This window comes from Pezoporus wallicus, unplaced genomic scaffold, assembly GCF_028554395.1.
Source record: "Pezoporus wallicus isolate ANWC-B61680 ecotype Strahan unplaced genomic scaffold, APGP_CSIRO_Pwel_v1 contig_4191, whole genome shotgun sequence".
Classification (NCBI taxonomy): domain Eukaryota; kingdom Metazoa; phylum Chordata; class Aves; order Psittaciformes; family Psittacidae; genus Pezoporus; species Pezoporus wallicus.
The window spans coordinates 1185574-1209042 of NW_026641383.1; the positions used below are offsets into that span (position 1 = coordinate 1185574).

A 23469-nucleotide genomic window follows, 5' to 3' on the forward strand; every position below is an offset into this window, starting at 1 on the left:
CCGGCTTCACATTGTTTTTTCTTAAGGTACAAATGTGAAATATCCAACATTACACTCCATTGGACTGTAAGATATTTGACACATTCCAGGAACTGCCCTTGTAACGATGTGAATCCTGATCGAAAGCCCGATGAGACAGAAGACTTGCCATGTGCTCCAAGTGGTCCAGGTCTTCAGGTAAGGCCACTGGGAGAGAACTGAAAGGGCTGTTGAAGGGGGTGCATTTCGGATGCTGTCCTGGACCTGCAGTGCAATGTGTTATACTGGGAACTTCCTATTTCAGCCTCACTCCAGAGGCTGAGCTCAGAAGGTGCTCGGCAGCGGTGCAGGTACAGCCGGTGGGACCTGCTCTGCTCTCACCCAGGCACTCCAGAGCCTGGTGCCGCTGTGGTACTTCACTCCAATGCCTCTGGACCAGATGTGTGTTTTATGTCCTCCCAACGTGACTGTACAGTGGAAGCCTTTAGCCAGTTGCTTCTTCTTTCAAGAGGAAATAAATTCCGTCGAGAAAACACTAATTTTTTCTTTCTGGTTTTAGTCTCTTTCTTTAAGGTACAAATTCTCTCCTTAGGAAAGCAGACAAACAGCTGGGGTCCTGCCCTCTAGTACAGCAGTTGCTTTTGGGGGGAAAGATACAGGAATACGGAAGAGACGAGTCTGCAAGCCTTTGGCATATGCACTCTCATTTTGTCTCTGATGCCGTTTATTCTTCCACTTTTACCTTCTGTTTTTCAGTGAAGTTTATTTGACTGTTTTGGACCATCTTTTATTTATTTTTCTCCAGGATTGGCTTTCCACTCCATGCTTTATCCATCACTGCCTGGAATTCCACTTCCTGGAATGCCCGATGCTGGTTTTATATATAGGATGCTCAGGTATAAATGGGAGAGTTTTGAGGGCTCCAGCTTGTCCTTGGAAAAGTAGTTCACATTCTGCCTTGCTATGATGTGCTTGGTATTTCAGTAAAGACCCATTATTCCTAGGAACCAAACTTCAGCTGGGTCTCGCTGGTGTGTTGGTGATTACACTACAAGAGGCAGTAATTACAAAGGGCATTAAACCCTTCTGGGGGCGTCTTGTGCAGTCGGGGTGGGTTTTGTGTTGAGAACAGTCTAGGGCCAAACCCAGAGCTTCCCCTGCAGGGGTGTGCCCTTTGGGCATGACAGAAACGTGGAGCCAGCCGAAGTGCCACATGAGCTGGTGAAATAACCTCTGCTTTGTCTTTTCCAGGCAGCCCTGTTACTGCCTGAAGAGGTTGGAGGGACAGTATGGGGGCAGGAAGGTTTCATATGTACTTGCTCTGTTCCTGTGCTCTTCCCTGGGTGCTTGCTGTGGCCAGGGCCAGAGATGGACATGACTCAGTGTCACCATTCTTAGACTCATTCTGCTGTGGTTCCTCTGTATTTTACAGCAAGAACACAGATGTTTAGGCAGTTCCTCTTTCAGCTGAGTCAAAGACCCTGGTATCTTTGTGACTGGCCACCCTGCCGTATGTTACAGGTTATGTCCTCGAGTGCTTTTAAAAGGTACAAACCCACCTCCTCTTTCTGCAGAGATTTGCAGTCCCCAGTCCTGACTCTTCACTCTGCTCCTTTGCTAGCACAGCACATTTCACCAGCCTCTGGAAAGCACCTCCTGTTGGGAATCATCATTTTTAATCCTGAGCCTCCCACAGGCAGTGAGCAATGGGCCTCAGGTAGGAAGTCCAAGGACCAAAAGACAAGCTGTTGAGTTTACAGATACTTTACCTGTGTCTCACAGGCAGTAGTGTGGAGGATAGCGAGTTGCAGTGTTTGGAGAGCACTCCTAAGACAGAGAGCACTAAATCTTAAATAATAATGAGCTTTCCAACACTCTGAAGGGAATCAAACAGCTACAGTGTGCACCATGAAGTCAGGATTGCATTGTGCTACAGTATGAAGGACTGATGGAAAGGAGATCTAGTGTATGCATTTGCTGGGCTAACTCAGGGGAAGCAGGGGAGCTAGTGTCAGTGTGAACTGCATTTCAGAAGGCAGATGTGATTTAGTCAAGGGGGCACAGTGCCCTGTATATCTGCCTCTTTCCATCTTCACCTGGCATGCCATGAAAGCACACGTTCAGGTAAATTAACAGACCTCACCATGAATTCAACATTAATTAGGAGCCTTGACAGCTTAGTTTCTGTCTAGTTTCAGTGGGAGAAAGTGCTTTTCAGCTGAAAGAACAAGTTGTCTTGTTGACAGTATTGGTGAAAAGAGGGGAGAAAAAGAAGGAAGAGCTGGAAGGATGCAGGGGGAGCATTGCAGAAGGCAGGGTAACAAAATGGATAAAGAAGCTAAGACCTGAAGGAACCATCTCTCCCTTGGCATTTCAATACAGACAGCATCAACAAGACCGCAGGCATCTCTCCACCATGTAGCAGAGGATGAAAATCCCTGCCCAGGGATTAGCAGGGAGAGGCAGACACGAGCGTTGGTGTTTCTGAGGTACATCATCACTGAGCAACAACGAAGCATGCAGCGTGTCAGCGTGGAGCTCTGATAAGCTGCTCCTGGCTACGAGCCATGACCACAGACATAACGGTGCAGTTCTGGATCAGGGATTGACCCACATTCCTCCTTGCAGGATAGCTAGGACAAATGCTCCTCAGATAAATGCGTGGTAGCCATTATTCTCTGGGGACAAAGATGTTATCTATGCGAGCATACTGATGAAAGCCATGTTCGCTTGCTGCTTCAGTGTCAGATAGGAGGGCAAAGGGTATGACGAATGAGTTGAAACCTTTTCCAGGCATTGGGCAGCACACTGAGACAGTTGCCATTGAGTATTTTAAATCTGTTGAGAAGTGATCAAGAGCCCTATTTGGCTCGCGTAGCTCTGTCTTCACATCCAAGCAGGAGCTGGGAAATGAATGTTAACATGGTATTCATTCCCTGCACGGGGTCTTCACAGACATTTGTGACCAGCAGGCACTGTTTCACAGCTGCAGCAGTGAATGCATGCAGAAAAAGGTGAAAGAATGCTTCTTTGAGTCACGTGAGGAGTTGCCAGGCAAGCGAGGAGCAATCTTGAATCCTGAAACCAAGTTCATTTTTAACTATCACCTCCCTAAAACCACTAGCATTGCACGTTTGTAAGTACATTTGAGTATTGATACACAGCAGTGTTAGTGCAGGGTAATACCTTCTCTTTTTTGGAGGAATGGAAGAAGTGTAGACGTACGAGAGCTCTCTTCCTTCTACGATGTTTCTTTGATGGAAAAGGGAAAAGGAAATCTCTTTCATTCAAGAGTTCATGGTACGGTTCCCTATCAGATCCTGTCTCAGTGTCAGCAGTTACATCATCCTCACCAGCAATGAAATCTCATTGGGTTTAACCACTGATGTCGGTGCCAGCAGGAGGTGAGGACTGCGGACGTTTCAGCAGACCAAGTGCTCTTGAAGTCCTGCTCAAGAAATATTTGTACTTGTCTTTCCCAAGGCCACAGATGCTGTTTGCCTGCCGACAGGAACCAGAATGAGGAAATGAATCTGGAGCCAAGCCTGTTGTAATGCAAAGTTAACAGTGTGGGTTAAAGCCACAGAAACCAAGAAAGTTGGTATTGGATTAGATTCAGATCCTTAGAATGACTTTCACTTGATCCTTCTGATAACAGAGAAAGTAAGACCCTTCTGCAAGGATGTAAGTTAGCGGCTGAAGCTAAACCGCGTATGACATGTTGGTGTGACTGAAGTTAATTGCAGCTACAGGCTGCAGAAAGAAATCGCCAAGGGAAAACTCTGTATGAAGCTGTTTCCACATGCCTGAATCCCCCTGGATTACATTCCCACAGAAAGAATTGTGCTTAGCCAGAAAAGAATACTGCAAGAGTTAACTGGATTGGACTGTAGCTTAAGGACCAGAAGGAATGCTACCAAATGGACAGGCCAGGGCCTTCACTGATGTGCACGAATGCAATTTCCTAAGCTTACAATGGCCTGTGGGCTCGTGATGGAGATGATACCTCCTTAGCAGTGTAGGGGTTTGGTCTGGTCCTCTTTAGATGATCACGTTCAGTAAAGCAGCAGTAAAGGAACATGTTTAAAACCCCTTGGCTGTAAGTAGAGTCATTTGTCATGCTCACGGTATTCTCATGCCGTGGTGCCCTCAAACACATTGTCTTTCCTAGATAGTGTTGATGCGGAAGCAAAGCTTCCTCATTTTTTAATTGGTTTTCCTTCTCCATATCCCTCCTGCAGAGTCTGCTGCGGTCCTTGGGAGTCTGCCCAGACCCCAGTAGGTCCAGGCTCCTATAGTACATAGATCAGAGATATTAGAGTCCCACGTGAGGACATAGGCTGTCTCACACCCTGTTACGAGGGGATGAAGATGTAGCTTAAACTTTGGAGGAGGGACTGCTTAATTAAGACAATACCTTCATGATGTTTTACAGTAAGTCAAATAACTATTGCCAAGCTGGCCCAGCCCTGGCTGCCTCCCTGCGCTGCCCCACGGTATGTCTCTGCCCCTCTGGTGACATTATTTCCCTAAAAACCAATGGAGGAATGTGTTGGCCATCCATGAATATTCAAATCTTTTACAAATATAATCTTATTTAGACTTTCTCTGTTGCTATCCTGGCTACTCTTTCATAAGGTCATCCACATGCTGTAGGCGATGGAGACCACTTGTAGCACTACAAATAGCTGAGTGTACCTCTGCTAAAGGGAGATGAGCCTCTTCTGTCTGACTAGCTTCATGGTTATAGCAAATTGAGACTGACGCACCCACACCTTGTGAGGGTGAGGATTTTGATTAGATTCTGATTAATGCCTCTACATTCAGGGACAGCAGGACCACTCTAGGACATGAGGAGTCTCCTTCTGCAGCAGAGGTATGCAATCTGCCTTACTATCCTTAAAGGTGCCTTGTCCTGGTTCCCTTCGGGACAAATTCCAAGTTGCTATTTGGCTTTGGAATACAACTATGCACCAAAGGTGAGAGAATCCATTATCCCCGAAGACAGGAGGGAGAACATGATGTCCTGGTGTGGGACAGGGAAAGTGAGTTTCTTTTCTTTATCCCATAAGCTCTCTGTCAGCCATCCTGCCTCTGATGTGTGTATGCGTGTGCGTGCTTTTATTTCTACATGAACACAAATTGCTCTAATTAGGAGGGAGGATTCTTGTATTTTTATATGCTAAGCCATTTTGATTAATTACTTTAATAAAATGACAGACAGATGAACTCTGGAATTCACTGCCATCTGCTCCAGTACAGTTCACTATCACCGATACGAAGGTGTCGGCCTTCAGATAAACCCTAGTGTTTAGAGTAACCACTCCATTGAATAAGTACTTGTGCCATGTGGATGTATTGATCCTTGTGAACATCTGCAACTATTCCTCTGTAAAAGCTATGGGTTTGATCCATGTGGCTCTGTATCAGCCTTTTTATTATCTACCAAGAACAGATGTATGTGCATATATGCAAGAACAAACCATATTGCTGTGTCTGGGGGTGTGTGACCCTGGGGTAGATATTACAGATGTTTATTGTCTAGCGTACCCTTTGGTGTAAAACCTCTCCCTGCCTGTCCAGGAAGAAAGCAGTCCTGTGGCTCAGGTTGAGATGGTTTGTTGTATTAGAAGGGTGACACAATAGGATGCTCTCTTTCTTCCCTTCTCTCATGGAAATGTATATTTGTTCTTTCTTCGTGTAACTTCTCAACCTGAAATAAAAATCACTCCGAATAGAATTCACGTTTCCATCTTTGTTTGGAGAACATCCAGAGTTTTAGCTGGGTCAGCCTTCCATAAGCAGCTGTTGCCTTGCTGGACCGGGCTTTTTGTCTCTGTCACCAAGCAAGCTCTCTGTGACTCCTTTGGGAATGCCCCTTAATGAGAACTGTAACTTGGTATTCGACTTCAGCTTCCCAAACTGTGCCCTTTGCCAGCATGCCCCCTTTGCCTGCATGCTGGTGTCACCGGTTACCAGCATACCACTCCATTTAACCCCTTTCCCTGGAATCCAGGGCAAGTCTACCCAGGGTAGCATTTCTGCAAGCCCTCTGCGCAGGTACTCAGCTCTCAAGGGCCTTTGGGAGAGCCCAGTTTAGTAGGTATTTGTATTGATGTGCGCCATAGTGGAGCAGCAGGGCTGACAGACCTGTTGCCTATTCTGCCAAGCAAAGGGACTTTGTTCCCTGGAAGAGGATTGACAAGTGGAAGAAATGATGGAGCAAATCCTTTGCAATGGGCAACTGGGATGGTAAGGTCAGGGAAATCTTGCATTTGACACACAGAGTGAGTAGTGTGCTGGCTCCCCAACAGAGGGCCTGGGTTTGCTATCAAAGTGGGTTTGATACAGCTTTTCCATTAAAAGCCTACATATCTCCATAGGGTAGACTTTATCCTGAGATGCACAAAACAGAACATCAGAAATCCTGAAGAAAATCTATTCAAGTGTAGTGTGGTTAATTTCAAGCATGAAATTCTGCTCCCAGAACTAATAATAGTGCAATAGTTGCAAGAATTGCAAGCACCAGAAGAAAGAAGTATCATTTGAAGACCTGCCCAAGTATGACTTACAAATTGTGACTGGTATTGTGCCATCAATGTGGGGGCTTCCAAAAAGCCTATCTCAACCCATTGGTTGTGTCTTTGTCTTCTCACTTCCTAGCTGAAACCCCAAAGAGATACCTGGAGGAATCCTAGACCAGCAGTTGACAGACATGTCCTCTTGCACCTTAGCCTCTGTCAGTTTTGGATGCAGAGATGGCTGTTGCCTGAACCAAGCAGGTAAGTGGTGGTTGTCAGAGCTGTAGCGCCTTGCCATTTGAAACCCATGAAGCTTTATGAGACCTGCGGAAAAATGTGGCACGATCGCTTGTCTTTAATGAGAACTGAGTCAAGACTTACACTGAGTCCCAGCTGACTCAAGCCAGACATTATTAGAGCTTGCTAAGCCTCATTATAGATAAACAGGTAAAGTTTCTTGTGATATTTCAACAGAGATAAAAGTTGGAAGAAGTTCTAATTAAACTTCAATGACTTTATTCTGTTTTCATAGAATCATAGAATAGTTAGGGTTGGAAAGGACCTTAAGATCATCCAGTTCCAACCCCCAGTGGTGGTTTCTACTACCATCTACCAATCTGGCCATGTGTTCCTCATTTCTGCCTTCTAAAATGTCTGGGCAGACAATATACATTTGTCTAGTTCACACGAAGAGAAGCATTTCAAACTAAGTATGTAACAAAAGCCACTGCTATTGTTGTAACTTAATATTTGCAGAGGAAATCCAATTACAGCCAAGGAACAGATTAGTCCTTTTTGATTAGTCCTTTTATTTCAATCCCCAGTTTGTCTGATTAAGATAGATATAATGACAAGGAAGTGCTTTGTGAGTTAGTTAAAGGGAAGACAACACCACTTTGTTCTGCTGTGAAATGAATGGTTGGAGTCAAACAGAGTGTGGTAGAGCTGTGCTAAGAGGTCATCTTTAAAACGTGGATGGATGTTAGCTCATTGAAAATCAAACCTCTGCTACCTCCCCATTATGAGCATTCAAGTGAATGTACAAGTATGTTGTACCTCTTGGGTGTCTTGTGAGCTGTGATGTGCGTGAAAATAGCTTGACAAGCTTATGGCTAGCTTGCTGTTCTTGCAAGTTCTTGCATCTTGGGTGGTAGAGTCAAGCCATCATGCTATGGAATACACCTGTGGTTTTAAACCGGGCAAGCAGGGTGGCAGCTGGAATTTATTTCCACATTTTGAAAGTTATCCTCCTGACTGTAAGGGTTGGGTTTGCCAAAATACATACCAGGGACCAGACAAATTACAAACTGGCTCTGAAACCTAGGACCGGAGATGCAATGCAAAGCCACTCCACGGGCTTGGGTAACAGGACTTTGCTGTCTCTGCAGGACACTGATCAGCAATGCCATGTAAATGACTGTAATCACTGTGTCACCAAAGCATGTACACAATCAGGCAGATCTGGATTCTCTTCATCGTACTGTGCTAGAGTATAACCAGATGGCGATGCCTACAGCTACTGGAGTTTGAGGGAGGCCTACCAGCATTCACAACTGAGTGGGTTTCAACCAACAGCAACCAAATCATTAAGATTAAGCTTCCCTGGTACTGCATCATTAATCAGTTCAAGTAATTTGACTCACCAAGCATCCTGAAAACATCAGGCTTTGAGCTTTTAGCAGTACCATTCTTGCTAAGATAGAAAACCAGCGTAGCCAAACTCAATATGAGATCTTACAGAAGGGGAATATGGTATTATTTACATTTCAAGCTGATTTTACTAGCCTGCACTTGTTCTCGTATAGATACAATTCACTCGATGCTCACAAGCAATGAAATAAGTTGTTGAAGTGGTCTGGCCCCAGTCACTTGCATGCAACATACACAACAAGGGATGACAGCTGTCAAGTCTTCACTAAGCCTCTCAATTTTGGGACAGTTCTTAAATAATCTTTAAGAATTGGCAGTTGCTTTGTAGTGATCCTTGGGTGCAGTCTCTGCTCCTGCTGGGCTGCCAGGAGAAGGAATGGGATGTGATACAGAGGGTTTTTCATGAACGAGTTGTGTGTGCTATGGGCTTATCAGTGTGCAGTCCTTCTGGGCTTAACAAAAACAACATAGTCTCAATTGTTTCAGCTGGGAATGGTGTCATTAGTTATGGATACAAGTTGTCCTTAACCCCCCTGCCCTGCTATTCCTTCTGACACTTCTGACACTGAAACGGATTTTCATTCATACCAATCCCAATATTGCTTTTACAACTGGCTCCTGCAGATCCCAGCTCCGGTTTTGAAGAACCTCTGGGTTTTGCTCATGACTGCATACAAATGACAAAGGGCCAAGACAGTCCAGTAATTAAAAGTGAAAAATAAGTCCCTCACTGACAGCACAGTAAAACCTCACGTTTAAAAAGCAAAAATAATTCCAATTATTCATTTCCCATTATAATTCACATTGATCAAAAGCTGCCATCACCTCCTGACCATCTGGCTCCTATTGCTTTCACAGCCATGTGTCACCTTCATCCAACAAGAGGAAAGGTGAAGCACCTGGACCACACGAACTCCGTCCCCTTCGTCCCCTTTGTCCCCTAACCCTGATCTGCGGCTATGGGGTGGTATAGAGGGGCTGGATAGAGGCAAGGAGATGCTTTGTCCTTCAACCTTCAAACACCTGCCTTTGTGGCCGGGTCTCTTGCTGCTGGCAGTCCATCCAGGCTGTTCGTGGTGTGATGGGTACATCGTGTGGCCAGAAAGGAGAAGTGCAATGTCTAGTTGAGCTTTTTCTTGGGCTAAATCCTTCTGCTCTGCCCAGCTGAGCAACCGAATGATAAAGCTCTGAAGCTGCCCAGCTGCTAGCACTAAAGCTCATTGCTCTGCACTTCAATGTTTGCATTAAACCAGATGTCATTCTAGTTTTCCCTCTGTTCTTTATTAATCCTGCTTTACATGTTTCATTTGTTCAGCTGCCTTGGGTGTCTCATTTTCAGGTGCTTCTCCAAAATCAGGAAGAAAAAGCAGCAGCTACCTTTTTTTTTTAGGGAATATTTAGCAATAATGCAGTGGAAGCTATGATGTTGTACAAGAGTGAGGGAAAGTTTGTAGGCTTTCAGTGAACCTTTTCATAACCTTATGAAGAAACTAAAGCAACATGGCTCAGTTTGAACCTGCTTATTTAGACCCTAAGGTGAAGGACTGGATTCCTCAGGGGCCTTCTGTAGGTCCAGGACCATAATTAGTGAATTAGTGATACAAATGTCAGATCAGAGAAAATCTGCACGTCCCACCTGGAAGAAAAGGTCTGGGAACACGGAAAAGCACAGGGCTGAAATTCATAGCAATGAAAGAACTGGGAGAGGGTCTGGGAAACATGGAAACTAATCTAGATGTGAGTAACTGCACTAATACTGGTGGGAAACGGTGGATTAAGGAGCAGGATCAGGAAGTTGAGGGCAGTCAGAAGCATGAGTCAATGCCCTGCGCTATGAATAAGGCAGATACTATACCAGGGTGTGTAAACAGGAATGCATCCTGGACTACCATAACAGTTTTGCCTAATTATAGCCAAGCCCATGCTGGAGTTTTGGACCAGATTTAGGTGTTGAGCATTAAAGAAATGTGGCCCAAAGAGTGAGAATCAAGAGGAGAACAAGGGGAACAGTCCAAGACGTGGAAATCCTGACTTGTGGGGAAAAGGGCTGTTAGCCTCAAGAGGAGAAGGACCTCTCCCTGCAACCACCTTTGAGAGAGGGGTTAAGCAGAGAATTTGCCAGCCGGGCCGTCCTTATGGAGCTGGAATGCATTGCTGTCGGCTTGCAACATAGGTATTTTTATAAATCAGTGCCTGAGCAGCTTTACCACAGGAGAGGAATAGTGAACACTTCAGTGTAGCCAACAGAAGCAAAGGCAGCTTGCGGCAACTCCTTCCCATCTGGATGACAACACTGGAAGATAGGCAGGTGTACTAACAGGTTACATGTAATATTAACTCTCTGGCTCTCTGAGGCACAGCATCAGAAATGGGACAATTTTCCAAATGCAGGCAAATCCTCCCCACAGATAATGCCAAGAGACGACAAAGTGATTACAACCAGATTTTCTGTTCCCTGCAGTACTCTAGCAATACTGCTAACAATGCTCTGCGAACAAATAGGTCAGGTCCATGCCCTGCATTTGCTGACATCTCATCCACCCCAACCATTTGCATTGTGAGACTGAAATCTGATGCCAGAGATAGTGTAGATGCTATTCAAGAGCATATGGTGCACATCCAGGCCTCAGGTTTCATCGCAGAGTATTAACTGTCCAGCTTGTAGTGTGAGACCATCCAAGGTAGAAACAAATTACAAACTGATGTGCCAAAAGTTCTGGATAACAGCATAACATTGGTTATGGGCATATTAAAACTCTGGATACGCACAGCTGGTGCTCCTGATGGATCTGGTTCTGTACAAAAACATGGATATTCCTGCCAAGAAGGTAGAAGTTTTTTGAAGACAATGGATTCTTCCTATCCCAGCTTCTCACATATACTAGAAATGAGCCACTTTCAAATGTGATCATTGTACGCAAGCTCTACTTCACGTCATAGGTGAGGGGATTACTGCTGAATTATTGCATCCACAGATGTGGTGAAATCATTTGTCTTTGCTGGGGAACCTTCTTGCTAAAAAAACACAGGTCTGAAACATCTTGAGGTCTAAAATCAGCAGAAAATACCCATGTTCGTCTTTGCCAGCCTTCAGTGACTTTGGGTGGGAGTTTGGCTGGGTCTGACCCTGCATTATAGATCAAATACACTAGTGACTCTTCAGCAGAGCTCCTAAGAAAGGCCAGATGTCAGCAGGAAAGAACCACTAGCGTTCCCTCAGCTTTTAAATACTCTCTCCTCTAGATCACCAGTTTATTCGCCTTTGTTTATTGACACCCTCCCAGCGTGAGCCCGAGGAGAGGGGAACGATTCTGCGTCGCCCTGGCTGTTCCTGCAGACATCCTGGCACTCGTTTGATCGGAGGCGGAACAGGACGCAAACCTTTCCTGCTGGGGCTGAGACCGCAGCCGAGCGCTATTCAGCTTCGAGAACAATGTCTGGCAGCTTGCGAGTAACTTAAACCAGCTAAAAACAGCCGAGCCCGGGTATGAATCATGACCTATCCGTGTTTGCTTCAGCCTGAAATCAGCGCGGCCTCTACTGGCAGGCAACCGGCTCCCTGGAGAATAAGCAATAAACAACATCAGAAAGGACTTCTCTTTCACAGGGGCTCTGCCTGTGTTGAATTCCAACGAAAAGCCAGCTCTCAGAAGCGTGCATCCGAGGCAGGGGAATGGATGTGCAGCCCTCCGGAAGAGCTCCACCAAAGGAACCCCAACTGCAGAACTGTGATGCAGGAATAGAGATGATGCGGGCTTTTCCTTGGCTGTGAGTTCTGCTGAGAGCGCCGTGCCATGTTACACAGTGGCATTACAGCTCTGCTTTTTGAAGCAGCCCTGAATCTGATATTCCCACTCTCTGTTCCTTTAAAGAGAATAAAGAAGGTCCTCCCAGATGGTAAATGGGCCCGGTTCCATTGAGGTCAGTAGAGTAAACCTGTGTCACAGCAGCTGGGAATCTGGACTATAATACATAGAGTGGCAGACTGGAGCATGCTGCACGGGTGAGCACTGTGGCCAGTAGCGGTAGCCAGGGACTTGGGTACCTACCTGAACGAACCTGAGAGGTCTCTTTGGTCCTTCACGGCCTAAAGCTGGCAGCAATGTCTTTCACAGATCCCTGTATCAGATAACCGACCTCTGGGAAATCTCAGCATTGCCTAAGAAACAAGCTCCAGGAGCAGGTGATGCAGACGAAAAACAGGATCAGACTCTGGACACAAACAAGGGGAAAGGTTTGTATTTTCCATGGGATATGGGTGCTCCATCCACCAAAGAAGGGTCAGGTAGAGCCCCAGAGCAGCCTGTTTCAAACCTGTGGTGTGAGCATTTACCCAGAAAGCCGGGTAAACCTCCAGCCTAATGGAGGTAATTATGCTCAACATCAGTTTGTACTTAACGTAGCATCTTCTGAGAAACAGAGGTACCGTGGTCAACCATTAATTACTGCACATCCAAACTGTAACTGTAAAGTTTGCTCTGACATGCCAGGCACCACTGGCACCCGATGGGCAGCACCTGAACACACTCACAGCCTGCTCCTGAACCAGACCCCCTCTGCTGCACTGGAGGAAGCTCCTGGAGCGGGGGGGGTGCAGGGCCTTTGCCTCGTCCTTGTAGGATGCTAAAATCCATTTCCCATTGCACGTACAGCCATTGACCATGCAGCACCACTTGTACGTGGTTTTCCATCCAGGAACCCCGCGGGGAGCGGGGCAGCGGCTGCCGGGGAAGGTCAACGCACAGGCTAAGGGAGGCACCCTGAAGCTGCCACTGCTCTTCAAGGGCACTGGAGGTGACGCTGCTCCGACACCAGCACCCGGAGCTCCTCAGCCTCCGCTGCCCGCCGGCTCCTGCGCTCCGGCGGGAGGGCGCAGAACGGGCGGCTTTACCCTTCGGAAGCCCGTCCCCGTTACCTACAGCGCGTTCTGTGCGTGCCGCCAGCAGTTCAGGGCACCCCGGGGTGCGGTGCGTGCTCCGCTTGTTGCCTTTGTGTCGGAATTGTTGCGTTTAATACGCGAGTGTTCAGCTTTGGAAAGGTTTGTTTTCGGGCAGAAAGCATGTCAGAAAAGGAGCAAAAAGTACGAAACCTCACATCCCGCAGGCCTGAAAGGCAAGAGCGGTGTGATTTCCCCCCAAAACAGACCCCAAACCACAAGAAAACCAGAGCTGGTGGGAGACAGAAACTATCAGCGGACTCTGCCCTTGTTGGAGTCTGCCAGCCAAGGGACGATGCCCACGGGCAAAGGGGGGTCTCTGGCTGGGACAGAGCCTGCGTTGTCCATTGGGTTTTGTGTGGATCTTTGGCAGGCGGCTTCTGGTGACGTGGAAAGGAGGGGGATCGCTTTCCTGGAGGGCTCCCTGTGGACCTTCTCCCATTGGAATGAATGAAGCGGCCACTGTCCTCATTTCCTATCAGTCGCGGGTTGTGTTTCTGTGCCGCCCCGGCGCTGGGGAGACAATGGAAAGGGCTCGGGTGTAGCCGGGATTTCTGGCTGGGTTCCCTTGGGTTTAAGGGCAGTGGAAAGTCTCCGCCGTGCCCAAGGCTGTGGTCGCACGTCTCTCCTCAGAGCAGTGCCTGTCCTGACCGAGGACTGGGGTTTGCTTCTTCCTGGCGTGAGCGTTAATCTTGGTGCGGCACCGCCACTGGACCTCTGAGATTGAGTGGTTTTGGTGGAGAATGGTGAGAAACCTCGTTTGATGCGAGCCTGTGTAGCTGGGAGGTGCACTGCGTGGCACTGGCGTTTTCACCTTGGTTTTAAATAGGACTCTTCGCCTGGTTGTCCTGTGCATGGGGTGTGTGTGACTTCCCCATCCAGTTTGCATCCAAGTGTGGTTGGATGTCCACCTCCCTCTGAAATGAGCTGAAATTAGCTGCCTGAGTTAGGGGCTTCGGGAAATAAGCGAAATCTCTGTCATCCCTTTGACTGCCTTATTCTGAAAGGAGCAGATTTACTCTCGCTTGTGTGTGTTGGCAGGTTTCCTGGGTTCTCTTTAGCTTCCAATTAGCTTCTGGAGATTTAATGAACCTGTGAAGCAGCACTTGCTCTTTTTTTAATGACTGATGGCCTCACGGAAGTGTGCATCACTGCAGTGCTGCCTCCGTAAGATCAGCAAACAGCCCTGAAAGTTCAGATTAGTCCAACCTTGGCGCTCCTGCAAACAGCTACAGAAATAACAGTTGGGTTCTGACCTGTAATTTCTTCTAATGTTGTTTCACACATGCTGTTTAGATTTATGGTTAAGCTTATATCTGGTTTATAGTTGTTTTTACTGAGCTGACAACATGACTCAAGCCACTGCATCTGTTGGAAGTAATGATGTTTGAATTTAATGTGGCACCGTCTTAAAGGTAAAGATGTGCTGTGGGTGAGTGTTAATTGCTGCACATTCAGTTTGAAACTTTAAACTCGAATTTGATGCCTTGTTAAGCTTTTCTTCCTTTTCCGCATCTTTTTAAATCACTGCCCAACAACAGAACTGGTTGTTGAGGCGTTTATGTCCTAAGCTACGGGTGCCCAGCACCCTCCTCTTTGTTAAGGTTTCTATTTACTGGGTCATTTTTGGATGTAAGGCACTGCCAGGTATGTGCAAGGAGGAGTTAGAGCTGCTGAGATGCCTGTTCATATCATGGTAATTAGTGATGTTCTCTGCTGAATCACCTGCTTGTCACAGGGGAAAGCACCCAAAATGGTGAATTTAAAGCTTTGAAATGGATCCTGGAATTGAATATGTGCTCATTAGGTTTTGGTTGGAAGAGGAGGTATCCAACCAGGGAGCATTGTTTCTCCCTGTCTCCAAGGCCCTAGCTTTCAAAGCCAGTAAATATATCTCAGGGGGTTTTCTGGGCATTTAAATCACCTGTAGGCTGGATTTGGCCTTTGATTCACTAATGTTTGCTTGCCTGTCTGTTTAAACAAAACTGATTCAGAGGGACCAAACAGGAGGTGGTGAAGGCTGACAGGTAACAGGGGCTGCCTGTGGGGGCTCAGGAGACCTCTGGCCTAAACAGTCTCTATGATGGATACGTGAAGAAATCATACACATGCTGTGTGGGAAACACTCATGGGTTCCTGAGTGGTTTGGGATACTCTTTCTGTTACCATCAGAAATCTATCTTCTGTTGAACAAGTTGTATATGCTTACATGCATTTTAATGATACACCGTTGTATAATATGTAGGTAATTTAGCAGGGGTGGGATTATCAATTACATTTACTGCAGTCCGCACGCCTTTTTGTTTGGATATACAACCTCTCTGGGGGAAAAGAGAGCAATGCCATTGATTTTAGGGTAACGTGATGTGCGTAGGGTTGTTCGATAGTGACCGAAGTGATGGAGCGGTTGAGTCCAGGTATCAGCAGAGGCTTGCATGGAGGGCTGGGAGAGCCCAGGCTTCACTCGCCCTCTCCACAGCTGCTGCCATGCTCAATATAGCTGTAGCCCTCGGGGAGGGGAAGGCAGCTGCGGTGCCGGGGTTCGGGCTCCTCTGGAGACCCGGCATGGCCCTGCTGCTCTTTGTTCTGTGCACGGGCTCTGCCCATGGGAAAACCCCTGTCTCCGGGAGGTGGGATCATAAAACGAGGTTGTGACACAACAGCTAATGGAGGATGTGAGTACCAGCTTCTTCCCCATTTCCAAGTGTTGTTTGGGAATACTCTTCTTCCTTCTTTTTGTTCTTTATTTGAGTTTGCCGTTGATGTTCCCGTTGCTGCCTCTCCATCAGTGCCCTGGCACTAGCTGCATGAGTACCAGCAAAACCACTCTGCCAGTGTTTTCCTAATGCCAGCACTCTGCTTTGGGCTGGAGTTGCCGAAAGAAGCTTTGGTATTGCCAGCGCTCTGAGGATGTGACTGAGCCTGGGGAGGGGATTTTGCCAGTGCCGGTTTTGGTGCTTTGTGAGTAGCCCAATTGGTGTCACTTATATTGAGAGTGGCTTCGAGTCCTGCTGGCTTGGAGAACGCAAGCAGAGGTGCTCAGCTCTGGTGTTCACTGAACAAGATCTGTTGGGTCTCCTTGGTTTGGCTCTGCTGCAGCTCCTCACTCCAGGCCAGTGAGAGGTGGTGGTGGAGCATCTCTGTGCACAGAGCACTCGGGGCTCAGCTTTGAAGCGTCTCATGTTAGAAGGTTCTGCAGCAAGATGCAGTGGGCTTGGCCATGCAGCGGGCTTCAAAATGTGTCACTGGTTGAGCAAGTCTTCCCATTAATTAATTGCACAAGGAGTTAATTCCATGAGCTGAGCTCGAAGCTGCCAAGTGCCACGTTTGGGTTTTGCAGCCTCCTGCCTCCCCCTCTTATTTTTTATATATACTTCTCACTGCTGGGTGGTTTCCATTTCAAGGCTTTGAGTTTGCCTCTTAAAACCCCCTCAACTTCCCATCCCAACAGCCTTCAGGGCTCAGCCACCCTAAAAGGTGCTTCACGTCCTACTTAATGTCTCATTTGGGCCCAGTTACCGCATGGGGTACAAGCTGTTTGTGAGATTGGCCATTGATCCAGGAGACAGTTGCGCTGTGCCGGCGAGGTTTGAAGCACAGGTTTGGTCTCAGTGCAGCCAGAGCTTTAATTAGGTTTTCCCTGTCTGTCATGTCCTCAAAACCAGAAAACACTGCTGAGACACAAAGGTTTGCTCTTTCCTCTGTCCCACTCGATGCCCAAGATGCGATTTTCAGGTCTGACTCAGTAAATGCTTTATCCCTCCATTATTAGACATACCCAGTTTCCTTACTTGGCATGGAGACGAGGGGGTCCAGCAAGTGCTGCTACCGTGTGTTGTGTGTTTCAGAGAGCCTGAGGCTTGGCATCATCCTGTCCCAATGGCTGTGGATGTGGGAAAATCGCTTTCCGAAGCCTCGCTGAGTGGGAAGGCCGAGAGCAGCGGTCGGTGGGACTGTGCAGAGGTGGAGACGGACTACCCAGAGCTTGCACACAGCCTGCGCCGGGTTGCAGGGGCAGAGCAGGCCAAGCCCTGCCCGCAGGGGATGGACGGCGTGGCACTGAGCAGGCACAGTCGCTTGGCCACTGGTGTTACCCAGGGAGGCTCGAGCTACCACCAGGAAGTGCCTTCAGCATCCGCATCCAGGCTTCCCAGAGCAAGGGGAAGCCTCTTGGAGGCAGAGGCATTGATCTATGGTGACAGTGGTGATGTGCCTCTTCACGTTAGACACCGGTTCCTGTCCTCAGAGGAGCAGCAGGTGAGCGGGGTGTACATACGGGTGTTGCTGCATCACCACGAGGTCCCAGGTGAGGTGGGGACTGGTGTGTTTGGTCTGTCCTAGTAAGGGCTTTCCCCCTCCTGCACGCAGAGCGTGCCCTGGGCTAAGCCTTGAGCTGGGGAAGCGCTTGGGCTCCAACGCCAAAGCCGTTGCCTCCATTCCCATATTGCTGCTGCGGAGCTGGGAAGTCACTCGGGACAGGGCTCCTTAAATAAGTGCCTCTCGCTGCCAAATGACTTGTGCAGCTTCCCAAGCCCTCGGGATGCCTTTCCTTAAAAACAAGCCTTACTGCAGGCTTCAGGCAGCTGCATGCCATCCTGCAGACGGAGCAGAGCTCCCCTTCCAGCCTCTCCTTGCAGCAGGTCCAGGACTGGCCTTTCATCTCCATACCTAGCACAAAGGGGCCTTTTGTTTGGATCCTGTGCTTCATTTTATACCTCTCTCTCTCCCTTTCCCCCCATCCTGGAGCAGGTGAAGGCATCGGGCTGTTGGGAGCCCGTGTCCAGCCCTCCCAGCTCTGCAGAGGAGAGCATCCTTGCTGGTAGCTGCCACGTTGCCGGCCGGCAGAGCCAAAGGCTGGGGGCTCAATCCCCACTTTCCTCCACGCTGGAGCTCCTGCAGCCTCAGACCCCACCGAGCCCCAGGACCACCCTGCGGAGCCGCTCCGCATCGAGCTGCTCCGCTCTGTCTTCGGAAGAGAACGGCCTCTCCGAGGAGCCATCCCGGAGCTTGCCGGCCAGCGTGGATGTGCCTTCCCCTGCCACCAGCACCCGGGACCTGTGCCGCCGGTGGGGAGCAGCACAGGGCAGGGCGCTGCGGGTGCGCAAGCCCTTCGGTGCTCTGCTTGACTACCGCAGCACCGGGGGGTGCATCAGGGGGATGTCATCCTATCAGGCTGATTACTGGGCATGTGCCCTCCCGGATTCATTGCCCCCGTCTCCAGACCGTTGCTCGCCCCACTGGAACCCCAATAAGGAATATGAGGACTTGCTGGATTATGCTTATCCACTGAAGCCAAAATACAAGCTGGGAAAGGTGCCGGATCCTTTCTTCCATGACTCGGGGATAGGTTTGGACAGCTTTTCTCTTTCCCCTGAAGGCACATCAAGGTCCACCAGCATCTATGGCCGAGGTGGGCAGGCTCAGGGAGGCAGAGAAGGTGGACGCTGGGGGTTCATGGGCTCTGCAGAGAGGTTCTCTACCGTGGAGCCTGGAAAAAGGGGCCTGTCATCCTGTGAACCTTTACCTATTGCAAAAACATCCTCCACAAGAAGTGCTTCCTCTCATCCTTCAAGAGGCTTTGCTAAGGATGGAGCCACGGAGTCAGCTGGGACGGGCTCATCTGGCCGCCCTGCTGCGGATGGGAGAAGCTGGTGCACCAGAGGGAGCCCCTTCCCAAAGGACAAAGGGCAGGCGAAAAGCACTGGTAGGTTTTTACCTACAACGGCAGTGCTCCCCTTGAGGAAGGAGTGGGACGGTGATGAAGAATTCCTCTCTCTGCCTCCGAGACTGCTGGAGCTGGAAAGGCTGGCTCAGTTCTTGTCTGATCTTTCCTTAACTATAAGGACTCCTGGGCATGACCATCATGAACTTCCATGTCACAGCAACAGCAGGAAGCCCCGTTCATCCCAGTTGGCTCCTTTCGGAGGAGCAGGTGGCAGGGATGGAAGAGGGAGTTTTGAGGGTTATGCTGGGCTGTGGCACCCCTGCAGCTCTCAGAAGTCCAGCCAGGAAAACACTGAATTATGTGGCCGCATCCATAGGGATCCTTTGCAGGGGCTTTATCTACCGACTGGTCTCAGAGACACGTTGGATGGCAGGTACCTAAACGAACCACGGGTCAAGGGGCATCCCAGGAAGAGCCTTCAGAGCGAGTCCCTTGCCCAGTGCATTAAGGTAGGCTGAGACCAGAAATAAGGTTTATTATGGGGAGCTCTCACATGAACTGTGCCTGTGTTTATGGCACAGTTACTTAAGGCTTCCCCTTCTGCATGGCGTTTGGTGCCTGGCAGCTGTGTGTAATTTATGCAGGGGGGGCTCACTGGAGCAGATAATTCTTTCTGATGGAGCAGGAGCCCAGCTCACTTCTCCTGGGGGGATCAGCTTCCCACCACCCATCCATCCTGCAGCACTGCTGCATCAGGGAAGAGGCCGGAGCTGCAGCTGAGGCTGGTGTGGAGCCCAGAGTTTGCTGCCTGCCCCGTCCCTCCCACTGTTCAGTGCTATCCTTCCACTGGTGCTGTGCTCCCCACCTTCCTCACCCCAGCCCTGTGCTGCATTGGGAAGCCATGGTGGGCTGTTGGCTGGAAAGTAGTTATTATCCTGCACGCAGCTGCAAACACCAGGGCAGCTCATCCCCTCCTCTTGCATGGGGATAACTGCTGATTTAAAAGGGCCTTTTCTACTGTCAGCATCAGGGTGTATCTCACCTCAAATCATGGTTCCAGGGGGGAAGTAGCTCAGCTTTATAGCAAATTCCTGACTCCTGAGGAGCAGGAGTACGGCTGCAGTCTGGTTTCAGTGGGAGTGTTTAGGGATGCTTATATGTATGAATGGGAGGACAGGAGAGAAGCAGGGAGCAGGCACTTTCCAAAACAGTGTGGGCTCACCTGTTCCTGTCCCTGCCGTGTCTTTGTTGCAGGAACAGATCAATAACCCCTTTTGTTGTGCTCTGTTGAGCAGATGTTTTGCTGCCAGCTGGAAGAGCTGATCCGCTGGCTGTACAACGTCGTGGACATCACTGACAGCTGGGTACCACCCTTGCCGGATGCCAAGAGCATGAAGGCATCGCTGCACCGCTGCTTGGTAGGCATCACCCCTGGCTTTTGTTTCCCCTCTGCAGTGCTGGCATGGTCCAGGCAGGTGATGTGGGATGCATTGGGCGTGCAGAGCTGAATGTGGGAAACTGCTCCCTGGGCAACCTGCAGTACATGTGTTTCTTCCAAACACCCTTCTAAGCAGCGCTCCCTTCTCCTGTCCTTCCCAGGAGTTCAGGAAGGACGTGGCCAACCACCGGAGCCTGACAGAGAGCGTGCTGGAGAAGGGAGAAGCTCTCCTCGACTGCATGGCATCAAATTCACCAGGTGAGGAGGAGCAGCTGAGCAGGGGCCGGGGACACAGCTGTGATGCTGGCCATAGCCTCTGCCCCACAAAATCCCTGGCCCCTGTGTGTGTGGAAGCAGTGGGCACAGCTTGCTCTTCAGCAGCTGTATGGGAAGAAGGGGTTTACATCTCCATTGCTGTCTGGAGACTTGAAGCTGAGGTGTCTCAAGGGTTCAAAGTGGTAACTTTCAGCTGCACCATGCCTTGACCCTTGCCTTGTGCCGTGCCATCCACTGTGGGTGATGGATGTGTTTGCTCTCTTATAGGTCCCTTAGGTTTTATCTTTACTGCAGCATGGCCACTGGGCTGTGGGATGCTGCCAGCCTGCAGCTGGGAGATGCTTTGGCCTGGTGCAGGAGGGGTGATTTTCACACCCTGTTTGCACTTGGTGCATCCCAGGCTGTGGCATGGCACACATGGAGCAGCCGCTCCGGTGACCTGGTGCATCCTGCGTAGTGTGTTTCTAAAGGGTTGGCTGCATCTGCAGTCATCAAAGGGGCTTTAGTGGCTGAGTGCTGCATTATGGGATGGGCTTTCTGGCACAGTCCCAAAGGTCTTCTTTAGGAGGCCCTATTTCTGTATCTTCCCTCTTAACCTGGAGCCTCCCAGGTCCCTTCCCACCGTTTCCAAACTCTGCATCACATCTTGGATGGGGTGAAGATCAGCTTAGTGATTTCTAGCACATTTCCTTCCAAAGCCTGCCCAGATGAGTGGCACGCTCTCCCTGCGCTTACAGACATGAAATTCTCACATTACTGCCACCTCCGTTCATACATTCCTGTTTTCCAGTTCTGAAGGACACGCTGGGTTTGATTGCGAAGCAGTCAGAAGAGCTGGAAACCCACGCAGAGCACCTGTACGAGTCCGTTCTAGCTGCTGTGGGTCCCATGCGGGGCAAGGATGGGGTGGAGGACAAGGGGGTGCAGCAGACTGCTGCTCAGTGGGTAAGGAGGGGCAAACCAGCCTTCTGAGGCAGGGGGAGAGGGGGGAAGATAAAACACCTAAATTAGCAAACACCATCCATCAGGCTTCGTTATTATTTCTGTCAATCTGATGCTTGGAAAGCCGAGAAGGAGAAGAGAGCAAGGGTGAGCTCAAAAGGGATGCCCCATGGTCTGTACGTGTGTGTCAGGGAAGAGCAGGGGGGTGGTGACCCAGCTGATGAAACCCAAGAGCACGATGAGAGCGGTGGCAGCTCCTCGGAGGGACACAGGGAGCGGGCAGGTCACTGTCAGTCAGGGTGCAGAGGACAGCAGCAGAGCAGCTGCTCTGATGGAATCACTTGGGCAGCAGAGGGAAGACCAGGAAGGGGTGTTTTGGGGGGGGGTATTTCCTCAGAACCATTCTGCTTTGCTGTGTCATGGAGGGAAGGGGGAGCAAGTGAATCCCGGTGTAAAAGGGGCTAGAAAACTTGTTTGCTGGTTGTGTGTCCAAAGGGCAGTGAAGGGCCTGCAGCACAAGTCTTGTGAGGAACAGCTGAGGGACCTGGGGGTGTTTAGCCTGCAGAAAAGGCGGCTTTGGGGACCTTATTGCTCTCTACAACTGCCTGAAAGGAGGAGATGGAGCAAGGTGGGGGTCAGTCTCTTTTTCCCCCATGTAGCAAGTGATAGGACAAGAGGAAAGGGCCTCAGGGTGCTCCAGGGGAAGCTTAGACTGGATACTGGGAAAAGTTGCTTCCCAGAGAGGGTTGTCAGGCACTGGAACAGGCTGCCCAGGGCCATGGTGTAGTCACCATCCCTGGAGGTATGTAAAAGCCGTGTAGATCTGGTGCTGGGGAGCATGGTTTAGTGGTGGGCTTGGCTGTGTTAGGATCATGGTTGGCTTGGATGATCTTAAAGGTCTTCTCCAACCTAAATGACTCTGTGATTTCTTGACCATCTTCTTTCAACTAAAAGAGAGGCAAAAGCATCTCCAGAGGGCACGGCAGGAGTGCCAGTGAACAGGGGTGCAGGGGTGGCAATGGCATGTGGTGTCTGCAGGCAGAGGCACCACCAGCTGTGTGCTGCCATGGGTAACCATGTCTGTGTGGAATGGAACGCTCATGGGTGCTGGCGCTGGGGCCAAAGCACAGGAAGGCTCTTGGCAGCTTTTAAGCACCCAAAGGCAGGAAGTTAGGAACTGCAGGATAACCTTGGCCACCCCCTATTACCTCAGACTGTCGACATCCCCACAGCCTGCTCCATGGCACGCCGTAACATTTGGAGTTACAAAAGGGAAACGGTATTTCCAGCACTTTAGAGATTAACAATAGCTTAAGTGTTCAAGGCCAGGTTGGACAGGGCTTGGAGCAACCTGGTCTAGTGGAAGGTGTCCCTGCCCGTGGCAGGGGTTGGAGCTGGATGACTTTAAGCTCCCTTTCAACCAAAACCGTTCTCTTATTCTGTGATAAGTAGCCTGTTTGTTTAATTGATAAATATACCTCTATGAGAGCTATATCCTCTCACTAGTGAGCAGCTCTGGAGGTGATTTAAGGAAGTACAGCATGGGTGTTTTCTTTGGCTGTTGGATTGCAGCCAAAGCACAGTAGCAAACTTAATCCATTTCATTTCAGGTGCTGCCTCTATCAGACCTGGCCTTGATCAGCCAGGCACGGGATGGCTGAGAGCTGCAGCAAGCACCAAAGCACCTCCTTCCCCTCCCACAGAGACGCCAAAACACGTACGAGCACTGTGTAGGGAGTTAACCAGCTGGGGCTGATTTTGTGCTGGTTCTTTACTGTGGCTTGAGAAGGGCAAGCTGTACAGCAGTTATCTGGCTGCTGGGCTGTGTAGCTCATGGTTGTGCGAGTGAGGAATGTGCAGCTGGCCTTTTGGGGTTTGTTTTTTAATGTAGCTTTCATGGGGTTTTTAATCGAAGTGGCTTTGTTCCATGTGTGAGCAAGAACGTCAGGAACACACCCGTTTGTAACTGAGTAATCCACCGTGTGCCGTGCAACTCCCTCCTAAGTAAAGCCGTGTGATTTGAATAGCTGTGGTCTCATGGTTTGTTTGTGATCTTCAGAAA

The 23469-nt window shown here is 49.4% G+C and overlaps 1 protein-coding gene across 2 annotated transcripts; it reads left to right on the forward strand.

Annotated features, from left to right (window-relative positions):
• Positions 1-14063: 14063 nt before the first annotated feature.
• On the forward strand, positions 14064-23401 carry CEP68 (centrosomal protein 68). Of its 2 annotated transcripts, none has more exons than XM_057423420.1 (7): positions 14064-14227; positions 16935-17343; positions 17836-19260; positions 20047-20169; positions 20351-20447; positions 21256-21410; positions 23018-23401. In XM_057423420.1, exons 1-7 carry the CDS (start codon positions 14214-14216, stop codon positions 23066-23068), a joined length of 2274 nt encoding a protein of 757 aa, XP_057279403.1. In that variant the 5' UTR covers positions 14064-14213; the 3' UTR covers positions 23069-23401. The 2 variants fall into 2 exon arrangements, with proteins under 2 accessions (XP_057279403.1, XP_057279405.1); XM_057423422.1 differs by lacking the exon at positions 14064-14227 and adding an exon at positions 15669-15761.
• The last annotated feature ends 68 nt before the right edge of the window (positions 23402-23469 follow it).

Coding starts and splice junctions, on each gene's coding strand:
- CEP68 (XM_057423420.1), top strand. Junction 19,261..20,046: donor CCCTTGCCCAGTGCATTAAG/GTAGGCTGAGAC, acceptor TCTGTTGAGCAG/ATGTTTTGCTGCCAGCTGGA. Junction 20,448..21,255: donor CATGGCATCAAATTCACCAG/GTGAGGAGGAGC, acceptor CCTGTTTTCCAG/TTCTGAAGGACACGCTGGGT.